Below are 18,137 nucleotides of genomic sequence, written 5' to 3'. Positions count from 1 at the left end.
TTTAGGAGATTGAGAGGGGATCTTATAGAAACTTACAAAATTCTTAAGGGGTTCGACAGGCTAGATGCAGGAAGATTGCTCCCGATGTTGGGGAAGTCCAGGACAAGGGGTCACAGCTTAAGGATAAGGGGGAAATCTTTTAAAACCGAGATGAGAAGAACTTTTTTCACACAGAGAGTGGTGAATCTCTGGAACTCTCTGCCACAGAGGGTAGTCGAGGCCAGTTCATTGGCTATATTTAAGAGGGAGTTAGATGTGGCCCTTGTGGCTAAGGGGATCAGAGGGTATGGAGAGAAGGCAGGTACGGGATACTGAGTTGGATGATCAGCCATGATCATATTGAAGGGCCGAATGGCCTACTCCTGCACCTAATTTCTATGTTTCTATGTTTCTATGTAAAGCGAGATCTTGCTGACTTTATTTCAAGACTTGTCTGATGAGGCAAAAAAGGAGAAAGCATAAAAGAAACATTCCTCCTTCTTGTGTCGAGAGTGTATCTCTCACCACTGTTACCACATATTTCTGCAATCAATGAAAAGCATGAACCATATTTTATAAATACTTTGGGATTCAACACTATTCTGTGTTGTCCTGAATCAGAACTTGATGATACACCCGTGGCAAGGAATTAGGTAAATATTACCGGATACTTTACTTGACTGCCATGTGGCTAACATCTGCCACCACCGTAGTGTATCAACTTGAAGTTGGGCTTGTAGATTATGTATTTGCTCAATAGCCCTTTACCCATGGGATGCTTCTAGTGTCTTTAGCTAGGTTATACCAAGAACTGAAGACTTGGCAACTCATGCAAATCTTCAATTTTCCCATTTTAGAACTCTTAGCTGGAGCAATGCTGAATACTGTTTGTTCATCATTGTGACTTTGGTAGCTTCAGCTGGTCCTTGCATAAGCCTGCTAACAATCAACCACATGCTCATTAGAGAGATTGCAAATTTTGACTTGCACAGCTGAATCACAGCTACTATCTTGCCAATACTCTAGATGAATAGAATTCAGCTTCATGACATGTTTTAATTAACTCCAATCTGGTGCCCCAAGTCGGAATCAGAACTAATCAATAGTTAAAGACACATCCCAACAATGACCAACAAGTCTAATTGGTAACAACTTAAAGTTAGCTGGATGGATGTCCAATTTCTCAAGTATAGTTTGAGACTGAACCGGTGGTTTTACAAATCCAGCGCTAGAATCTCATCCAGCCAAACATAACAAGTGTTTTCGAACTTTGAGTTCAAACACCAATTTTATAATTGTTTAAATAACCTTGGAATATAATTTATCCCATTTTGCAATGTTTTACTGTTATTAATACAGTTGAACGACATTCTCCATTTTGCATAATGAACATGCCACTCCTGCCATCATTGCATGGGTGCTTTGCATGATCACTCTGCCCAATTTAGAGCCTGTCTTGAAATGACAATTCTGGCTCTAATTCCAGCCTTAGCTTGGAATGCTATTATTGTGTCTCAGCAGATGGCAAAGCTTTTATCGTTTGTATGTTGCTCAAACAAGTGTAAATATTACCAACTTGTGAATGGTCCACTTACCCACGTTTCGGAGTGCCAGACCCACCTTGTTGATTAGGACTGGGAGGGTGCGTGGAACCTGTGCCCAGCTGTTATGGTACCACCAGCTTCAGTGAACTGCCCACTGCCGATGAAGGCATAGGATGCATTGTCGCCAAACTGATGAAGCTCTGTTCATCCGTGGCCCTGCTACAGAGCGCCAGCTGCGCATCTGAGTCGACGGCCGGCTTGTTGCTGGTCCAAACCCGGAATCTGCATCTCTTTTGTAGGGATACCTTTCCTCAGATTTGTCGACCTCCAGTGGCTTAACCTTCCTGCGTCTTGGACAGCAGCTTCATTTCCTGGGCACGCATGTCCATCTGACGCCATATTACCTGGTTTTACAGCCGGCACCTTGAGTAACTCGCAGTTCCCCGGGGTCTCGTGTTTCTTTGCGGTCTCATCCATCGTGAGCTCCTGTAGCTGATGGGAGACTAAGTAATTTATCGTGGAAGCCAACTCATCTCCCAGTGGTTCTCCTGACTCTGACGGGACAGCGAATCGTACTGCCAGGGATGGGACATTTGGCAGCTGCAGTTCTTCGCCTGGATTGAACTCACCGTCAGAGTCGGGGTCAGAACTCAGCTGACCCATGGCACGCGCCTCATCAATGAGGGTGCTATCAAGCAGCCCTTTACTAGGTGCTGCTGGCGTGGCCTCTTCTCCAGCCTACCGCCGACACCACTCCTGCTCTTGGAGTGTGCCTTGGGGAAACAACCTCTGCAAGAGGTGCTCCATTTGGGATAACCGTTGAAAAAAGGGTATCCAGCCCCGGAGAGGAATTCTCCGCTCCTGACTCTGGCTAGTCAGTGGGCCTAACAGACTTGCTGGTGGCCTTACGCCCGACTGGCGCTGGCTCTGTGCTTTGCAGCACCCAAGTCTGCAGTCGCCCCGCTCCCGACCGGCGACTGTGCAGGGGTGTGAGGCAGCCGTTCACAGACCACACTCCCGCGGCTGTCTACCGATTTACTTGCGGCTTGCCTCTTTCCCTTGTTCGTCTTGTCCATGGCGTTGTCCTGGAAGAAATACACAGCACAGCACCACAGTAAAAACAACCCGAACTTCAGCTAAGTTTGTGGCAATTACCTGGAGATTTAAATCCTCACAGCCTCCGTGCACCAATGAGGTTGGTGCGCTCACACACTATGCAGCCCTGTCCCAGGCGCTGCTGACGCGACCTGTACCATAGGCCAACGCTCACACATTATGCAGCCATTTCCCAGGTGCTGCTGATGTGGCCTGAACCCTAAGCCAGCGCTCACACACTAGGCAGACCTTTTCCAGGTGCTGCTGATGCGGTCTGTTGCATAGGCCAGTGCTCACACACTACGCAGACCTGTTCCAGGTCCTGCTGGCGTGGCCTGGAGCATAGGCCCACGCTGGTGCCTGTAAAGGGTTAAAAATAACCAACAGAATGCATACACATACATACATATTCGGAAGGGAAACCTTTCAGCCCGAATTCCGAGTTCTATGGCTGTTCGATTCCCTCTGTGCTCTTCACCCCATGCCTGGGGCACACAAATCAACTATTCTGTGAGCCACTGACCTCCATGTCAGCAACTCTGGCGGTAGCCCCGCCCACCTGCTTGTTTTCCCCCACTGAACTTATCCGCTTTTGCGGTCGGAACCGGGGTCTCCCCACAGCCCATAGCCGGTTCACTCACCGGACTTCGCGAAATCCTGCAGGATACTTCTGTGAAGAGAAGTTCCTGCACGAACATCAAACCTGGTAAGTAATAAAAATCTTACCTACAGGGTTCACTTTACCGTCGCCAGGGAGCGAAGCCCTGCACGTCCGGTGTCTAGCCATGCGAACAACATAATGACGTGCATGCGCACTGGCGGGTTCTTCACGGAATCACTGACGTGACTCCGAATTAAAATCTATATCCATTATATCTCTGACATCCTTCCTCACAGTCTGCAACTTCTCCAATTTTGGTGTCATCGGTAAAATTACTCACCAACCTATCTACGTTTATATCCAGGTTATTTATATACATCACAAACATCAGAGGTCCCCGCACAGATTATAGTTTGTAGTTTAATTAACCTCTGTATGTTGCCCCTAGTATGTAAGGAGTGGATGAGAAATTGGATAATATAGAACTAGTGTGGACAGGTGATTGGTGGTCAGCATGGATTTGGTGGGCGGAAGGTCCTGTTTCCATGCTGTATTTCCCAGTCAGTGTAAAATATGTAGAGATTAGTGTAGTTTAGTTTAGTTTAGTTTCAAGGGTTTCAAGGTTAGTTTATTGTCACATGTACCAATTAAGGTACAGTGAAATTTGAGTTACCAGTTTAGAGATGCAGTATGGAAACAGGCCCTTCAGCCCACCAAGTTCTTTTTGAGTCCCCCAATGGGGGTCCCTCCATGCATGGATTATGCCCCTCTACATCGGGGACCTGGGATGGAGGGTACTGCATCGAGGAGTCCCTTGCAACCTGTTTCTCTCACGGTTCACAGACTCGCCAGCCGCCTGCCATTTTTGTGGGCTGGAAGAGTCTGTGTTCCACGTGTACATGGAGTGTGTGAGGTTGCAGCCCCTGTTTCAATATCTAAAGGGGCTGCTCCTTGCCTTCTGGCTGCATTTCACACCCACCATCCTCATCTTTGGACACCCTGTGCGTAGGGGAAATGGTAGGGCCGAAGATGTCCTGGTTGGGTCGCACCTTGGCCTGGCCAAGCTGGCTATCTGCGGGTCATGGCGCCAGGCAGAAGAGGACTCTGTCTGAGCCGGCTGCCTTCCCCTTCTCCGGGGTTACGCCCACGCCCGGGTGGTTATACAAAGGGACTACGCTATCCACGGGTGCCCTGCGGGATTTCCGGGACCGCAGGGGATGGAATGGATCCACAATATGGATGGGGAATTTGTGACTTAATATTTAAGACCATTTGCTTTATTTTGTTTATAGTGGTGGGTTTGTGTGTATTGTTTTGTATGGTAAATAGCACTTTTGTAAATAATTGATTAAAATTATTTTTGGTTAAAACAAAAGTCCTAGTCGACCAATAATTACCCGTGCATTAATTCTGTAATGCCAGCTTTGCATCCTACACATCAGGAACAATTTACAATTTAACAGAAGCCAATTAACCTACAAACCGGCAATCTTTGGAATGTGGGATAAACCAGAGCACCTGGAGGAATCCCACATGGTTACAGGGAGAACGCACACTGTAGAGACAGCAACTGTTGTCAGGATCAAACCCGGGACTCTGGTGCTGTGAGGTATCAACACGATCGCCGCGCCACAATGCCGATAAAGGAACATATCCCTCACAGATATTTTTTAATAAACACGTCTGAATATTCTTCTTGAATCTCATACTTACCATATGAGTGCGTTAATGACTGTGATGCCTAGGATATTGCGAGATTTTATCAATTGAGTAACTGGAACAGATTTTACTTCTTTATTCTGTACATGTTCAAGCTGGAAGAAAAAACAGAAGATTCAACATTCCATCAGCTCAGCGGAAAGTGTCAGTTTTATTATTCACATCTCCTGATTCATATTGGGCATGCGATGGTCCAGAAACTGATTATTCACAGTTTGTTCTCTGAGCTTGTGAATGAATGAATGAATGAATTAATTAATTAATTAATTACTGAATGATTGAATGAATGATTGGATGAATGAATGAATGAATGAATGAATGAATGAATGAATGAATGAATGAATGAATGAATGAGTGAATGAATGAATGATATTTTATTGTCACATGTGACAAGTCTGATATTCTTTGTTTTGCACACCCAAGGTATGCAAATAGACGCCACATGCAGGGCACAAAGTTCCAAAGTATCCAACACCAGGTCCTTTGTTCCCACCCACCTCATGGCTGTTCCCCCACGCCAGGTCATCCTACACATTTGTATATAGCTGTTCTTGTATACAGCTTACATACAGCTCTGTATACAACTCTGTATTCAGAGGATTGAGCAAGGTTGCAGAAACATTGCAAAGATGCCTTAAAAACCTTGGCACAACCTCCTGTTGCTCTTGTTCCTCTTCCCCCAAACTGCTAGCAAATGCGCCCTAGTGAAAATTTAATTTCAGCCCAATTAAATTTATGGCTTTATAAAAATATGCTGAATATTCTCTCACAAGTCAAATTAGAATCTGCAAAACTCCAACACTAAATCTTGATTAATAGTGCAAACTCCATAAATAGTGCTCTGAAATGTAGTTTGAATTTTTGTAACAATGTGTAATTTTTAAACACCATGTGGATACAAGGAACTGCAGATGCAGGTTTACAAAACCTGCTGCCTTACAACACCTGGTACCCGGGTACGATCCTGATTACAGACGCTGTTTGTATGGAGTTTGTATTTCTCCTTGTGACCGCATTGGTTGTCACCGGGTGCTCCAGTTTCCTCCCACACTCCAAAGACGTAAAAGTATGTTGGTTAATTGTCATCTTTAAATTGTCCCTAATGTGTAGGATAGTGCTAGTGTACGTGGTGATCGCTGGTCAGCATGGACTCGGTGGACCAAAGGGCCTACTTCCGCACTGTATCTAAAGTCTAAAGTAAAATCGAACTCAAAAGCTCAATATTTTTCCTTTCTCAATATCATGCAATAGAGCCGTTTTCTACTAATAAATGTTTTTAGGATAAAGCCCATGGGAAAATGGCAAGAATCAGAGAGAGAATTAGTGAAACAATCTTGCTAATGATCTGAGCGTGATCCTATGTAATGTATATCTATAACGCTGAGAAATACATTCTGCATTCTGTATCTTTGCTCAACCTATTGTGCTTGAGTTTGGTTTGATTGTATTTATGGATAGCATTATCTGACGATTGGATAGCAGGCAAAACAAAACATTTCACTGTACTTCCATGCACCCGACACTAATAAACCTGAACCTCTTATAATGGAACGAGGCAAATGCGATCTTATCTCCAAATTACTGTTAATAAAAAAATCAAAAATAATGTTATCCAGTGAGAGGTTACGACACACAGTTCATGTTGATCTACTTTAGTTTTGTTTAGTGTAGAGTTGCAGCGCAGAAAACAAGTTTTTCGGCCCAACGAGTCTGCGCCGACCAGCGATCCCCACACACAACACTATCTAGCAATGTTACAAAATTTTGAGATTTAAAAAATCAAGTCTGTAATTTATCCCATCAGATAAAGCATAAAAAGAAGTTTAATTTGACACCTAATTCACTTTCATATCTTCAGTATTAAAAAAGTTATGGCCATTTTCATACTCGGAAATTGGCATCTTGTTCCCTATTGCTTTTTCATTGACTTAACACAAAAGCTGTGATCGAAAACTTTTAAAAGCCCATAACTTTCTTAAAATTTAAGAGAACTGAAACAAATGTTCAGTTATTTTAGATTGAAGCATTCTGAAACAAATATGAAACAATCTTACTTAGACGACTTGAAATTAAAGCATATAGTTAGTTAGTTACCTAATTGTAGCTAAATACAAAATTTAATTACTAGATCTAAACATCTATCCATTTCTTAAGAATAGATTAACATTTTTAAATGGCCTAAGTGTCCAAATAACATTCACAAAATAATTCAGAATATAACATAATTTTTAAATCTCATTGTCATGGGTTTAAAGGCCAAATGGAAGGAATTTAATGTTTAATACCTGTAAATTAATGGCCATTTAAATCAGCTTGCGAGTGGGATTTTCTGGAACGGGACCATTTGGAACGTTGAGGTTGCGGTGATTTAGTCCCCATATCGGCAGCAAATACACTGCTAGTTCGTTCGGGGACTAAATCACCGTTTAGCAACTTAAAATGTGAATTAAATACATCTTAAGAAACACTTTTATACATAAAAATAAACTACTTTCTTTTACCTGTCCCCTACATAAAATCCGGCCCCGTTGTCGGAATTGACGGCGCCAGAAGCTGATTTAAAAATCACTCCAGCGATTAACGTGTCGGGCGAATTTTTTAAAAAAAACACACGGAACGGCCGTCGGAACCATTCTTTAGCAATATCCTGCACGCCAACAAAATATAATTCAGGACCAGGTCGGAAAAAAACGCGTTTTAACCCCCCCCCCAAACGTGCCAAAATCGCGCACACGGCCAGTGGCAGAATTGCAGCGCCGCTGAAGGTAAATATTGTAACATACCTACACTATCCAACACCAGGGATAATTTACAATTTTAGCAAGCCAATCACCCTGCAAACCTAAACATCTTTGGAGTGTAGGAGGAAATCGGAGCTCCCAGAGAAAACCCACTCGGGTCACAGGGAGAACGTACAAACTCTGTACAGACAACACCCATAGTCAGGATCAAACCCAGGTCTCTGGTGCTGTCAGGCAACAACTCTACCGCTGCACCACCGTTTTGCCCTATTTGTGCAGTTGTTATAATACAGCTGCATATTTGTCAGGATATTCATGCCTTATTATTTTGCATTGACGTCTGGTCGAAAATGTACGTCCTTTCACTTTTGGGTGAAGTCAGGTTTACATTATTAAATTTTTAATGATCGATTAACTTGGTGAAGACTTGTCATCTGAAAACAAGTGGCTAACAAAAAACAAAGGAAGTGGGACAGACTTGTCAGACGAAACAATATCAAGCAGTTGTGTTGGGAAGAACTGCAGATGCTGGTTTATACTAAAGAGACCCAAAACGTTGGAGTAACAGCAGGTCGGACAGCATCTGGAGAAAAGGAATAGGTTGCGATTTGTGTCGGAACCATTCTTCAGGCTGAAAGATAGAGAAGGCTCAATATCAAGGAGTAATCACCTTATAGATATCATAAGTGATAAGAGCAGAATTAATCCATTCGGCCCATCATGTCTACTCTGCCATTCAATCATGGCTGATCAATCTCTCCCTCCTAACCCCATTCTCCTGCATTTTCCCCCTAACCCCTGACACCCGTACTAATCAAGAATCTATCTAACTCTGCCTTAACAATACCCATTCACGGCCTCCACAGCCGTCTGTGGCAAAAAAATCCACATCCACATATGACAAAGAAATTCTGCCTCATCTCCCTCTTACAGCAACGTCCTTTAATTCTGAGGCTACGACATTTGATCCTAGACTCTCCCACAAGTGGCAACGTCCTCTCCACATCCACTCGATATGAAAATAACTGAGAGGAAAGTGTTGCTCTGTATTTACAGAACTGAACAACCACGTGGCAATGAAATAAATGGTCTTGCCTCGTCGTCAGTGAAAAGTATTGCTGGTGGAGTGATGCCATTTTTCTTTGCCATCAATCGAATTATTGATTCAGCTTCCTTTACCCTTCCCTTGGACAGTAGCCAGCGTGGAGATTCAGGAATAAACCTAGAATGAAACAAGGTATTCTGTAACCGAATTATTGAAGCATCAAAGGACGTGAAATTAATACCACTACATTCTTGTTTAAGAAAGAATTGCAGATGCTGGAAAAATCGAAGGTAGACAAAAATGCTGGAGAAACTCAGCGGGTGAGGCAGCATGTTTCGGGTCGAGACCTTTCTTCAGACTGATGTGGGAGTGGGGGGGGGGGGGGCGAGAAGAAGAAAGGAAGAGGCGGAGACAGTAGGCTGTGGGAGAGCTGGGGAGGGGAAGGAGGGAGAAAGCAAGGACTAACTTAAATTGGAGAAGTCAATGTTCATACTGCTGGGGTGTAAACTGCCCAAGCGAAATATGAAGTGCTGCTCCTCCAATTTGCGGTGGGACTCACTCTGGCTTTGGAGAAGACCCAGGACAGAGGGTGTCCCTCCTCCCATTAGTACGTAACTTTTGCATTTTTCAGCTTGAAATTGTGCAATATGGTGCATACTGTAGCGAGTCTTTTAACCTACACTTGAATGCAATATATATGCTTTAAATTGGATTAGCTATAAGGTTAGAGTAAATTACATTCCTAATTACATTCCACAGTAGAGACTAGGCTCTGATCAACACGTGCAGCACATGACTGATCTTAATATATTCATGTATGGAAATCAGATTATAATCAAACACTTGGCCCATGTTGACCAACCTGGGTCTCACTGCACACCTGGTATTACTCCTGGCCCTGACTCCAGTTGCATCCCTTCTCTCATTCCTGACCCTGAGTCCAGCCTTACACCTGGCCCCCCTATTCTACCCTGATCATAGCTGCTTACCTGCTTAGGTTCCCAGTGCTGAACACACCCCTGGTCCCAGCTTTGACTGCACATCTAGTACTATTCCAGATCTTGACTCGGGATGCAATCTTGGCCTTGCTCCTTGCCCCTTTGCACTGACAATGTATCTGGCCCACACATAAAGCCTCATATCTGACCCCCTGGACTTAACCTATTACGTTCAAGTCCACAGGTGCTTATCTGATGCAGTAATCCTTTATGGGGCACTTCACAGACCAAATTATGGATAACAAAATGTGCTACATTCATTGGCTTCCTTGTTATCTAACATGCTAGTTACTTTGTCAAAGAAGTCATCAGTTGGTTGAACACAATTCCCATCCATAAAATTATACTCACTCAGCTGTATAAGTATTCTGTTACCATTTCTTTCATTTTCGTAACAAACTGTCCTGAAGTCATTTTCACCCTCAATATTTACAGTATTTTGCTGTCTTCCTCTCAGCTGAGACTTTTCCAAAATGCAAAGTTCAATAACTATATATTTAAGCAATATTATTCTATTAAATGTGATCTTGAGAGTACATAATATTTTCTGTGGTATTCATAACACAACAATGATAAAAAAGATCTTTGTTTTGATTGCACCTACCAACATGCATACATTATTACATTATAGTGTAGTGGCCTGGTCGAGGTCAGGAAAAGGCCGGACACCAGGCAGATTCTAAAGAAGCTTTTTAATGGTAGCAGTACGAGAACACACACACGACACCCTTATCTCCGCCCCTGGGGAGTCGTCAGGAAACCCCGTATCTCCGCCCCTGGGGAGTCGTCAGGAAACCCCGTATCTCCGCCCCTGGGGAGTCGTCAGGAAACCCCGTGGCAGACCAACGCCCCTGTCCCTCAATCGGCGAGGGGGATGATCCAAGGAGTGGCCTACCCCCCAGGGACCGCCACAGGACCCCCCCCCAAGTACCCGAGGTACGAAACGGACAAGAGGGCGTACACGGCGGCCAGCCCGGGTGCACACAACGCTCGGCCCTGGAACAGGCGCCTGGTCAACAAGTGCGGGGGACGAAGTAGCCAGAGGAGGAGGTACCCTAGACAGGGGCCGCCCTCGCTTTCGGGGCAGCGCTACCAGCGCCGGCCGATCGATATCGATATGTGCTGGCTTCAACCGCGCAACTGAAACAGTCTCACGCCGACCCCCAATGTCCAGGACGAAAGTCGACGAGCCATGTTCCAAGACCCGGAAGGGACCTTCGTACGGCCGCTGTAGAGGTGTCCGATGTGCATCCCTGCGCAGAAAAACAAACTGGCAGTTCTCCAGAGCAGAGGGAACGTGCGGACGGAAGGACCCATGACGAGACGTGGGCACCGGCGCCAGCTTGCCCACCGTCTGCCGAAGACGTTGCAGAGCGTCCGAAGGCTGCTCCACCTGGCCACGTGCCGGCGGGATGAACTCCCCGGGCACCGTTAACGGAGACCCATACACCAACTCGGCGGAGGAGGAGGCCAAGTCCTCCTTGGGTGCGGTGCGTATCCCCAGCAAAACCCACGGTAGAGCGTCTACCCAGTCTGGGTCAGTGAGCCGCGCCCTCAGGGCACCCTTAAGCTGCCGGTGAAACCGCTCCACTAGGCCGTTCGACTGCGGGTGGTACGCCGTCGTGTGGTGCAGACGAACACCCAGGAGGCGTGCCATGGCCGACCACAGCTCTGACGTGAACTGAGGCCCCCGGTCGGACGTTATGTCCAGTGGAACACCGAACCGGGCGATCCAGTGCGCCAGCAATGCTCGAGCACAGGTGGTTGCGTGATGAACGACGCGGGGTCACCAGTGTAGTGGCCTGGTCGAGGTCAGGAAAAGGCCGGACACCAGGCAGATTCTAAAGAAGCTTTTTAATGGTAGCAGTACGAGAACACACACACGACACCCTTATCTCCGCCCCTGGGGAGTCGTCAGGAAACCCCGTATCTCCGCCCCTGGGGAGTCGTCAGGAAACCCCGTATCTCCGCCCCTGGGGAGTCGTCAGGAAACCCCGTGGCAGACCAACGCCCCTGTCCCTCAATCGGCGAGGGGGATGATCCAAGGAGTGGCCTACCCCCCAGGGACCGCCACAATAGTTAATATGTACCGAGGGCAAAGTTTTGTTCCAATGCTCCCCATTCCCAATTACTTCTACATTGAAATGATTGAAATCCAAGTGAAGTTTAAATGGCATCATGAAAGTAAAACCTCCGGAATGGATGATATTCATTACGTGGTTGGTTGGAGTCAGTATCAACACAATTACTATATTAAACTTTGAAACTTCAGATGTCCTGGTTCAAGCTCACGCTCAATGCATGGGAGTTGGCAGCCCTGCTCTCTATCCCCCTCTCTCCCCCCTCTCTCTCTTTCTCCCCCTCTCTCTCTCCCCCCCTCTCTCCCCCTCCCTCTCCCTCCCTCACTCTCCCCCCTCGCTCCGTCCTCTCTCTTTCCTCTCTCTCCCACTCTCTCCCTCCCCACCTCTCTTTATCTCCCCTCTCTCTCCCTCCCACCTCACTCTCATCCCTCTCTCTCTCTCCCCTCTCTTCCGCTCTCTCTCCTCTAACCCCCTCTCTCTCTCCCTCTCACTCTCTCCCCTTCCCTCTCTCTTCTCTCCCCCATCTCTGTCTCTCTCCTCTCTCCCTCCCCCTCTCTCCCTCCCCTCTCTCTGCCCCTCTCTCTCTCTTCCCCCTCTCTCCCACCTCACTCTCCCCCACTCTCTCTTCCCCCTCTCTCCCTCCCACCTCACTCTCCCCCTCTCCTCTCTGTCCCTCTCTCTCTCCCCTCTTTCCCCTCTCTTTCCCCTAACTCTCTCATTCCCACTCTCCCTCTCTCTCTCTCTCCCTCTCTCTCCCCTTCTCTCTCTCCCTCTCTCCTCTCTCTTCCCCTCGCTTCCTCCTCTCTCTCTCTATCTCCCTCCACACACTCTCGCCCCTCTCTCTCTCTCCCCCCCCTCTCTCTCTCTCTCTCTCTCTCTCTCTCTCTCTCTCTCTCTCTCTCTCTCTCTCTCTCTCTCTCTCTCTCTCTCTCTCTCTCTCTCTCTCTCTCTCTCTCTCTCTCACCTCTCTCTCTCCTCTCCTCTCTCGCTCTTCTCTCTGCCTCCTCTCTCTCCCTCTCTCCACCATTTCTCCCTCCCACCTCACTCTCCCCCTTGCTCTCTCCCCTCTCTTTCTCCTCTGTCTCTCATGTTTCTCTTTGCCACTCCATCCCTCTCTTTCCCCCATCTCTCTCTTCCCCCCTCCCTCTTCCCCCTCTCCCTCTTCCCCCTATCTCTTTTACCACCCCTCTTTCTTCCCCCTCTCCCATTCTCTCCTACCCTCTCCTCCCCTCTCTCTCTTCCCTCTTTCTTCCCTCTCACCCCTATCTCTGTCCCCCCCCTTCTCTCACCATTCACGCCCCCTCTGTCTCTCCCCTCTCTCTCCTCTCACCCCCTCTCTCCCCCCTGCATCCCTGTCTCCTTCCCCTCTCTCTCTCTCCACCACCCTTTGAGAGTCTGTCCCTTCGGCACAGAGACTCTCGCGGCAGTGGCGCAACGCTTCCGACGCCTCCGACGCCTCCGACGGCCCGAGACTCTTGCACTGGGGCTGCTCCATGGCCGGAGCTGCAGCGAGTGACTCGCCAGCCCCACAAACACTCGCCAGCTCCGGCTGCCCGCATCTGTCCCCGCCCGCTGCTTCCATCCCTCCCTCAGCCCCGGCTCTCCAACACCTGCGGACCATGCAGTTTATCTGAGTTTTGAAATTTTCGTTGATCACAAAATTTCTCACCACAGAGCGGGAGAAATTTCTGATCAGCGTGAGGGCGTGAGAGTTTGCCTGAGGGGGGTGATTCTCACGCTCAAAGCGTGAGAGTTGGCAGCCCTGTAGTGAGGTCTAGAAACAGTAGGCAGATGTCGGAAATGGTCCAGGTGAATTTCAGTGCCTGATGGAAGTTAGTGGTGAAATGGATGAAGTCAGTGAGTTCAGCATGGGTGCAGGAGGTAGCACCAATGCAGTCGTTAATGTAGCGGTAGAGTTCGGGGATGTTCACGGTACGCCTTGAACAAGGATTGTTCTCCGCCGCCCACCGGCAGGCCGCAGTCGTCACCTTACCTGAGTCCTAGGCTCAGCACCGGGCCTGAAGTCTCCACGCTGCGGGCTCTCACACCACGGGTTTTACTGCGCTGGGTCCTAGTGCCCCCCCCCCCCCCCAACACAGGGAACCTCAGTGGTTGTTCCATGTGACCCCAGCTCCTCCCCACCCACATTATAGTCCTCATACCTCACTCCTTCCTGACCACCCACCACCCCCCTACTAGACAACGCCTCAGCCTCCATCCATTCACATGGCTTCCTCCAGCCCCAACCTCCATCCTTGTTCACCATCCCCCCTGACCTCCCCCTCTCTGATACCGAACGGTCTGTCCTCAACAGAGGCCTCACCTTTGTTTTCCTCCGTCCCCACCTCAATGAGTTCCGCGTCCACCACGATGTGGAGCTCTTCTTCGTTCACCTCCGCATCTAAACGTTTTTCCATGGGAAGGAGTCAACACCCCCTATTAATGGCCCCTTCTCCCGTCTCCAACAGACCCCCTCCTCTTGGACTCCCCCTCATGGCCATCTACCTGCTTTAGACCTTTTTATTTTAAACTGCTGGCAGGACAACAACTGCCTCAACTTCTCCACTCCCCTTTCTCATCCTAACCTCTCCCCCCTTGAACGTACAGCCATCCACTCACCCTGCAACAATCCCGACTGGGTGATCAAACCTGCCGACAAGGGAGGTGCCGTGGTAGTCTGGCGCGCTGACCTCTACGGGTCTGAGGCCAGGCGCCAACTCTCAGACACCTCCTCCTACTTATCCTTGGACCATGACCCCACAGAAGAGCACCAGGCCATTATCTCAAACACCACCACTGGCTTCATCACTTCCGGCTCCCTGTCCTCCCAAGCCTCCAACCTCATCGTTCCCCAGCCCCGCACGGGCCGTTTTACCTTCTCCCCAAAATCCACAAACCTGACTGTCCTAGCAGACCTATTGTTTCTGCTTGTTCTTGTCCCACCAAACTTATTTCCACATACCTCGACTCCATCCTATCCCCCCTGATCAAATCCCTCCCAACCTATGTCCAAGACACCTCACACGTTCTTCGACTCCTCCATGACTTCCGTTTTCCAGGCCCCCACTCCCTCATCTTCCCCATGGATATCCAGTCACTTGACACCTCCATCCCCCATCAGGAGGGTCTTAAAGCCTCCGTTTCTTCCTCGACCGCAGAACCAACCAATCCCCGTCTACAAATACTCTCCTCCGCCTAGCGGAGCTGGTCCTTACCATCAACAACTTTTCCTTTGTCTCCTCCCATTTCCTCCAAATCCAAGGTCTAGCCATGGGCATGCGCATGGGCCCCAGCTATGCCTGCCTCTTCGTAGGGTACGTCGAACAATCCTTGTTCAAGGCGTACCATGGCCCTATCCCCGAACTCTACCTCCGCTACATTGACAACCGCATTGGTGTTCCAAACCAGGGCATCAGATATGTCCGCATTCTTTAGGGAACGGGGGTTCCCCTCTTCGACTATAGATGAGGCTCTCATCAGGGTTTCTTCCATACCCGTAACACTGCTCTCACTCCCCATCCTCCCACTCGTAACAAGGACAGAGTCCCCCTAGTCCTCACCTTCTACCCTACTAGCCGTCACATACAACAAATAATCCTCCGTCATTTTCCCCACCTCCAACGTGACCCCACCACTCGCCACATCTTCCCATCTCCTCCCCTGTCTGTTTTCCGCAAAGACCGCTCCCTCCATGACTCGCTGGTCAATTCGTCCCTTCCCACCCGTACCACCTCCTCCCCGGGCACTTTCCCTTGAAACCGCAAGAAATGCTACACTTGTCGCTTTAACTCCCCCCTTGACTCCATTCAAGGACCCAAGCAGTCGTTCCAGGTGTGTCAGAGGTTCACCTGCACCACCTCCAACCTCATCTATTGCTTCCGCTGCTCTACATGTCAGCTGATCTACATCGGTGAGACCAAGCATAGGCTTGGCCAGAGTGAGGAACACCGGAAATTGGAGGAGCAGCACCTCATATTTCGCTTGGGCAGTTTATATCCCAGCAGCATGAACATTGACTTATCCAATTTCAGGAAGCCCTCACTGTCTCCTCCCCTTCTCAGCTCTCCCTCAGCCTTCTGGCTCCTCCTCTTCCTTTCTTTTTACCGCCCCATCCCCCACCCCCCCACCCCCCACCCTACATCAGTCTGAACAAGGGTTTCAGCCCGAAATGTTGCCTATTTCCTTCGCTCCATAGATACTGCCGCACCCGCTGAGGTTCTTCAAATCTTTTGTCTTCCTTCGATTCTCCAGCATCTGCAGTTCCTTCTCAAACATGCTGCCTCAACCGCTGAGTTTTCCAGCATTTTTGTCTACCTACCGCTATATTCTTAACAATATGATACGATACGATAAAACTTCATTCATCCCCATGGGGGAAATTGGACTGCCAACAGTCACAACACACAAGGTACATGAAAACATGAAATTAACATTAAATTAAAGGTGAGAAAAATAATAAAAAGACTAACGACCGTCGGCTGGATGCCGTGTGCACAGCGGCTTAACCGGGACAAATGAACAAACAAACAAACGGATGCAGGCTTATCTCCTGGGCAGAGGATTCTAAACGAGAGACCAGGACAATAAGAATGGCACAGGGGTGCAACTGGTAGAGCTGCTGCCTCACAGTGCCAGAGACCCCAGTATGGTCCTGACATCTGGTTCTGTCTGAGTGGAGATTGCATGAATCCTGTATGTCTTTGGAGTGTGGGAGGAAACCGGAGAACCGAGAGAAAACCAACGCGGTCACAAGGAGAACGTACAAACTCCGTACAGACAGCACTCATAGTGAGGATCAAACCAAGGTCTCTGGCTCTGTAAGGCAACAACTTTTCCGCTGCACCACCGTGCTGCCCTGATGGAACATATCCCAGGTTATTGAAAGAGATTGCAGGAGCCTTGACAAAGATCTTTGCACCTTCTCTAGCCGCAGACGAGGTCCCGGAGAACAGGAGAGGGACTAATGTCACCTTACAGCACCATCTCTGACACCTCTCTCCCTGTTCTTGATTTCTCCATCTCCAACACAGTGGACAGACTATTGACTGGCAGGTGATAGGTTGAAATGTGTAGGAAGGAACTGTAGATGCTGGTTTACACCAAAGATAGACACAAAATGCAGGAGTAACTCAGCTGGACAGACAGCATCTCTAGAGAGAAGGAATGGGTGATGTTACGGGTCGAGACCTATCTTCAAACAGATACAGGTGAGGGGGTTTTTCGATGGTCATATTTTGGTTATCGTCTTCAGAATTAATCCCAGTGACACCAGCATTGTAAGGTCATTACCTACTGATTGAATGGGTTGAAGGTTGAAACTTCTACATACCACCACAAAGGAATGTACAGCAAACCGATCAGGCTCAGGATCAATATCAACATTCTCCATCCTCTCACGAAATAGGCAATAAAAGGCAGCATCATGTAACCCACGGCATAAAAACAGCCAATTCCAAGTGTAGAGTATGTAACCCGAATGGATTTCTGTAGAATTTCAGATCCTGCAAGAAGGGTACAACAAGGTTCAGTGATTCGTGAGTTCATTTTCATTCACTGTCCCTCTGGAACTTTTATATTCAACTAAACATTGCCAACATTAAATTACCTGCTTAACCATAAATCAAGCCATGTGAAGCTTGAAGAATTTCACCTTAATGAGGCCACTTATCAAACAGCACCAAGATGTATTAAAAAGCAGCACATAATAGAGAACAAAGTTTAATTTTTAATCATGTGTCAGGGCATTTGAATGGCTCTGACAACATCTAGCCTCTTTGATAATGGTTTAATGATACATTTTTTTAATCATGTGTACCAAATTGCAGTGGAATTCATTTTCTCCAAAACGATCAGTGAGATATTGCCATACATAATAGGGCAGCACAGTGGCGTAGCGGTAGAGTTGCTGCCTTATAGTGCTTGCAGCTCTGGAGACCCGGATTCAATCCCGACTAAGGGTGCTGTCTGTACGGATGCTCTACCTGAGATCGCGTGCATTTTCTCTGAGAGATCTAATCGCAATTACCGTGACCGCGTGTGTTTTCTCAGAGATCTGATCGCAATCACAACTGAATAATTAAATGTAGAAACAGAGCTAAGAAATAGCATGAATGTAACTTCCATGAATGAAACTTACCAAGCACAAACGCAGCCACATAGTATGAGACCTCGCCGATGCCTCTTAAGAAATTAATCAGGCAGAAGATTTCCCAGTTGGGTGACAATGTGATAAGAAGATTGAATAAAATCTGTACCCCCATAGATCCAAACAAAACAATCTTCCTCCCAAACCTGGAAACAGAATAAAACTTTCAATTATATACAGCACTGCACG

General features: G+C 47.7%; 2 protein-coding genes across 2 annotated transcripts in view; both read right to left on the bottom strand.

Moving 5' to 3' along the window:
- Positions 1–18,137, bottom strand: part of LOC116978257 (solute carrier family 22 member 5-like) — a 70,007-nt gene that overhangs the window by 13,824 nt on the left and 38,046 nt on the right. Inside the window, exons 3-6 of the mRNA XM_033029259.1 lie at positions 17,940–18,094; positions 17,133–17,304; positions 8,775–8,901; positions 4,933–5,033 (exon numbers count right to left, since the gene is read on the bottom strand). Coding sequence (XP_032885150.1) covers positions 4,933–5,033; positions 8,775–8,901; positions 17,133–17,304; positions 17,940–18,094 — 555 coding nt within the window. The remainder of the gene's footprint in view (positions 1–4,932; positions 5,034–8,774; positions 8,902–17,132; positions 17,305–17,939; positions 18,095–18,137) is intronic.
- Positions 1–18,137, bottom strand: part of LOC116978253 (solute carrier family 22 member 4-like) — a 267,313-nt gene that overhangs the window by 211,553 nt on the left and 37,623 nt on the right. The gene's annotated exons all lie outside the window — the stretch shown is intronic.

Source organism: Amblyraja radiata, chromosome 11 (genome assembly GCF_010909765.2).
Source record: "Amblyraja radiata isolate CabotCenter1 chromosome 11, sAmbRad1.1.pri, whole genome shotgun sequence".
NCBI classification, from domain to species: Eukaryota; Metazoa; Chordata; class Chondrichthyes; order Rajiformes; family Rajidae; genus Amblyraja; species Amblyraja radiata.
The sequence above is the reverse complement of the archived record's forward strand: the minus strand, read 5'-3'. Positions and strand labels throughout refer to the sequence as shown.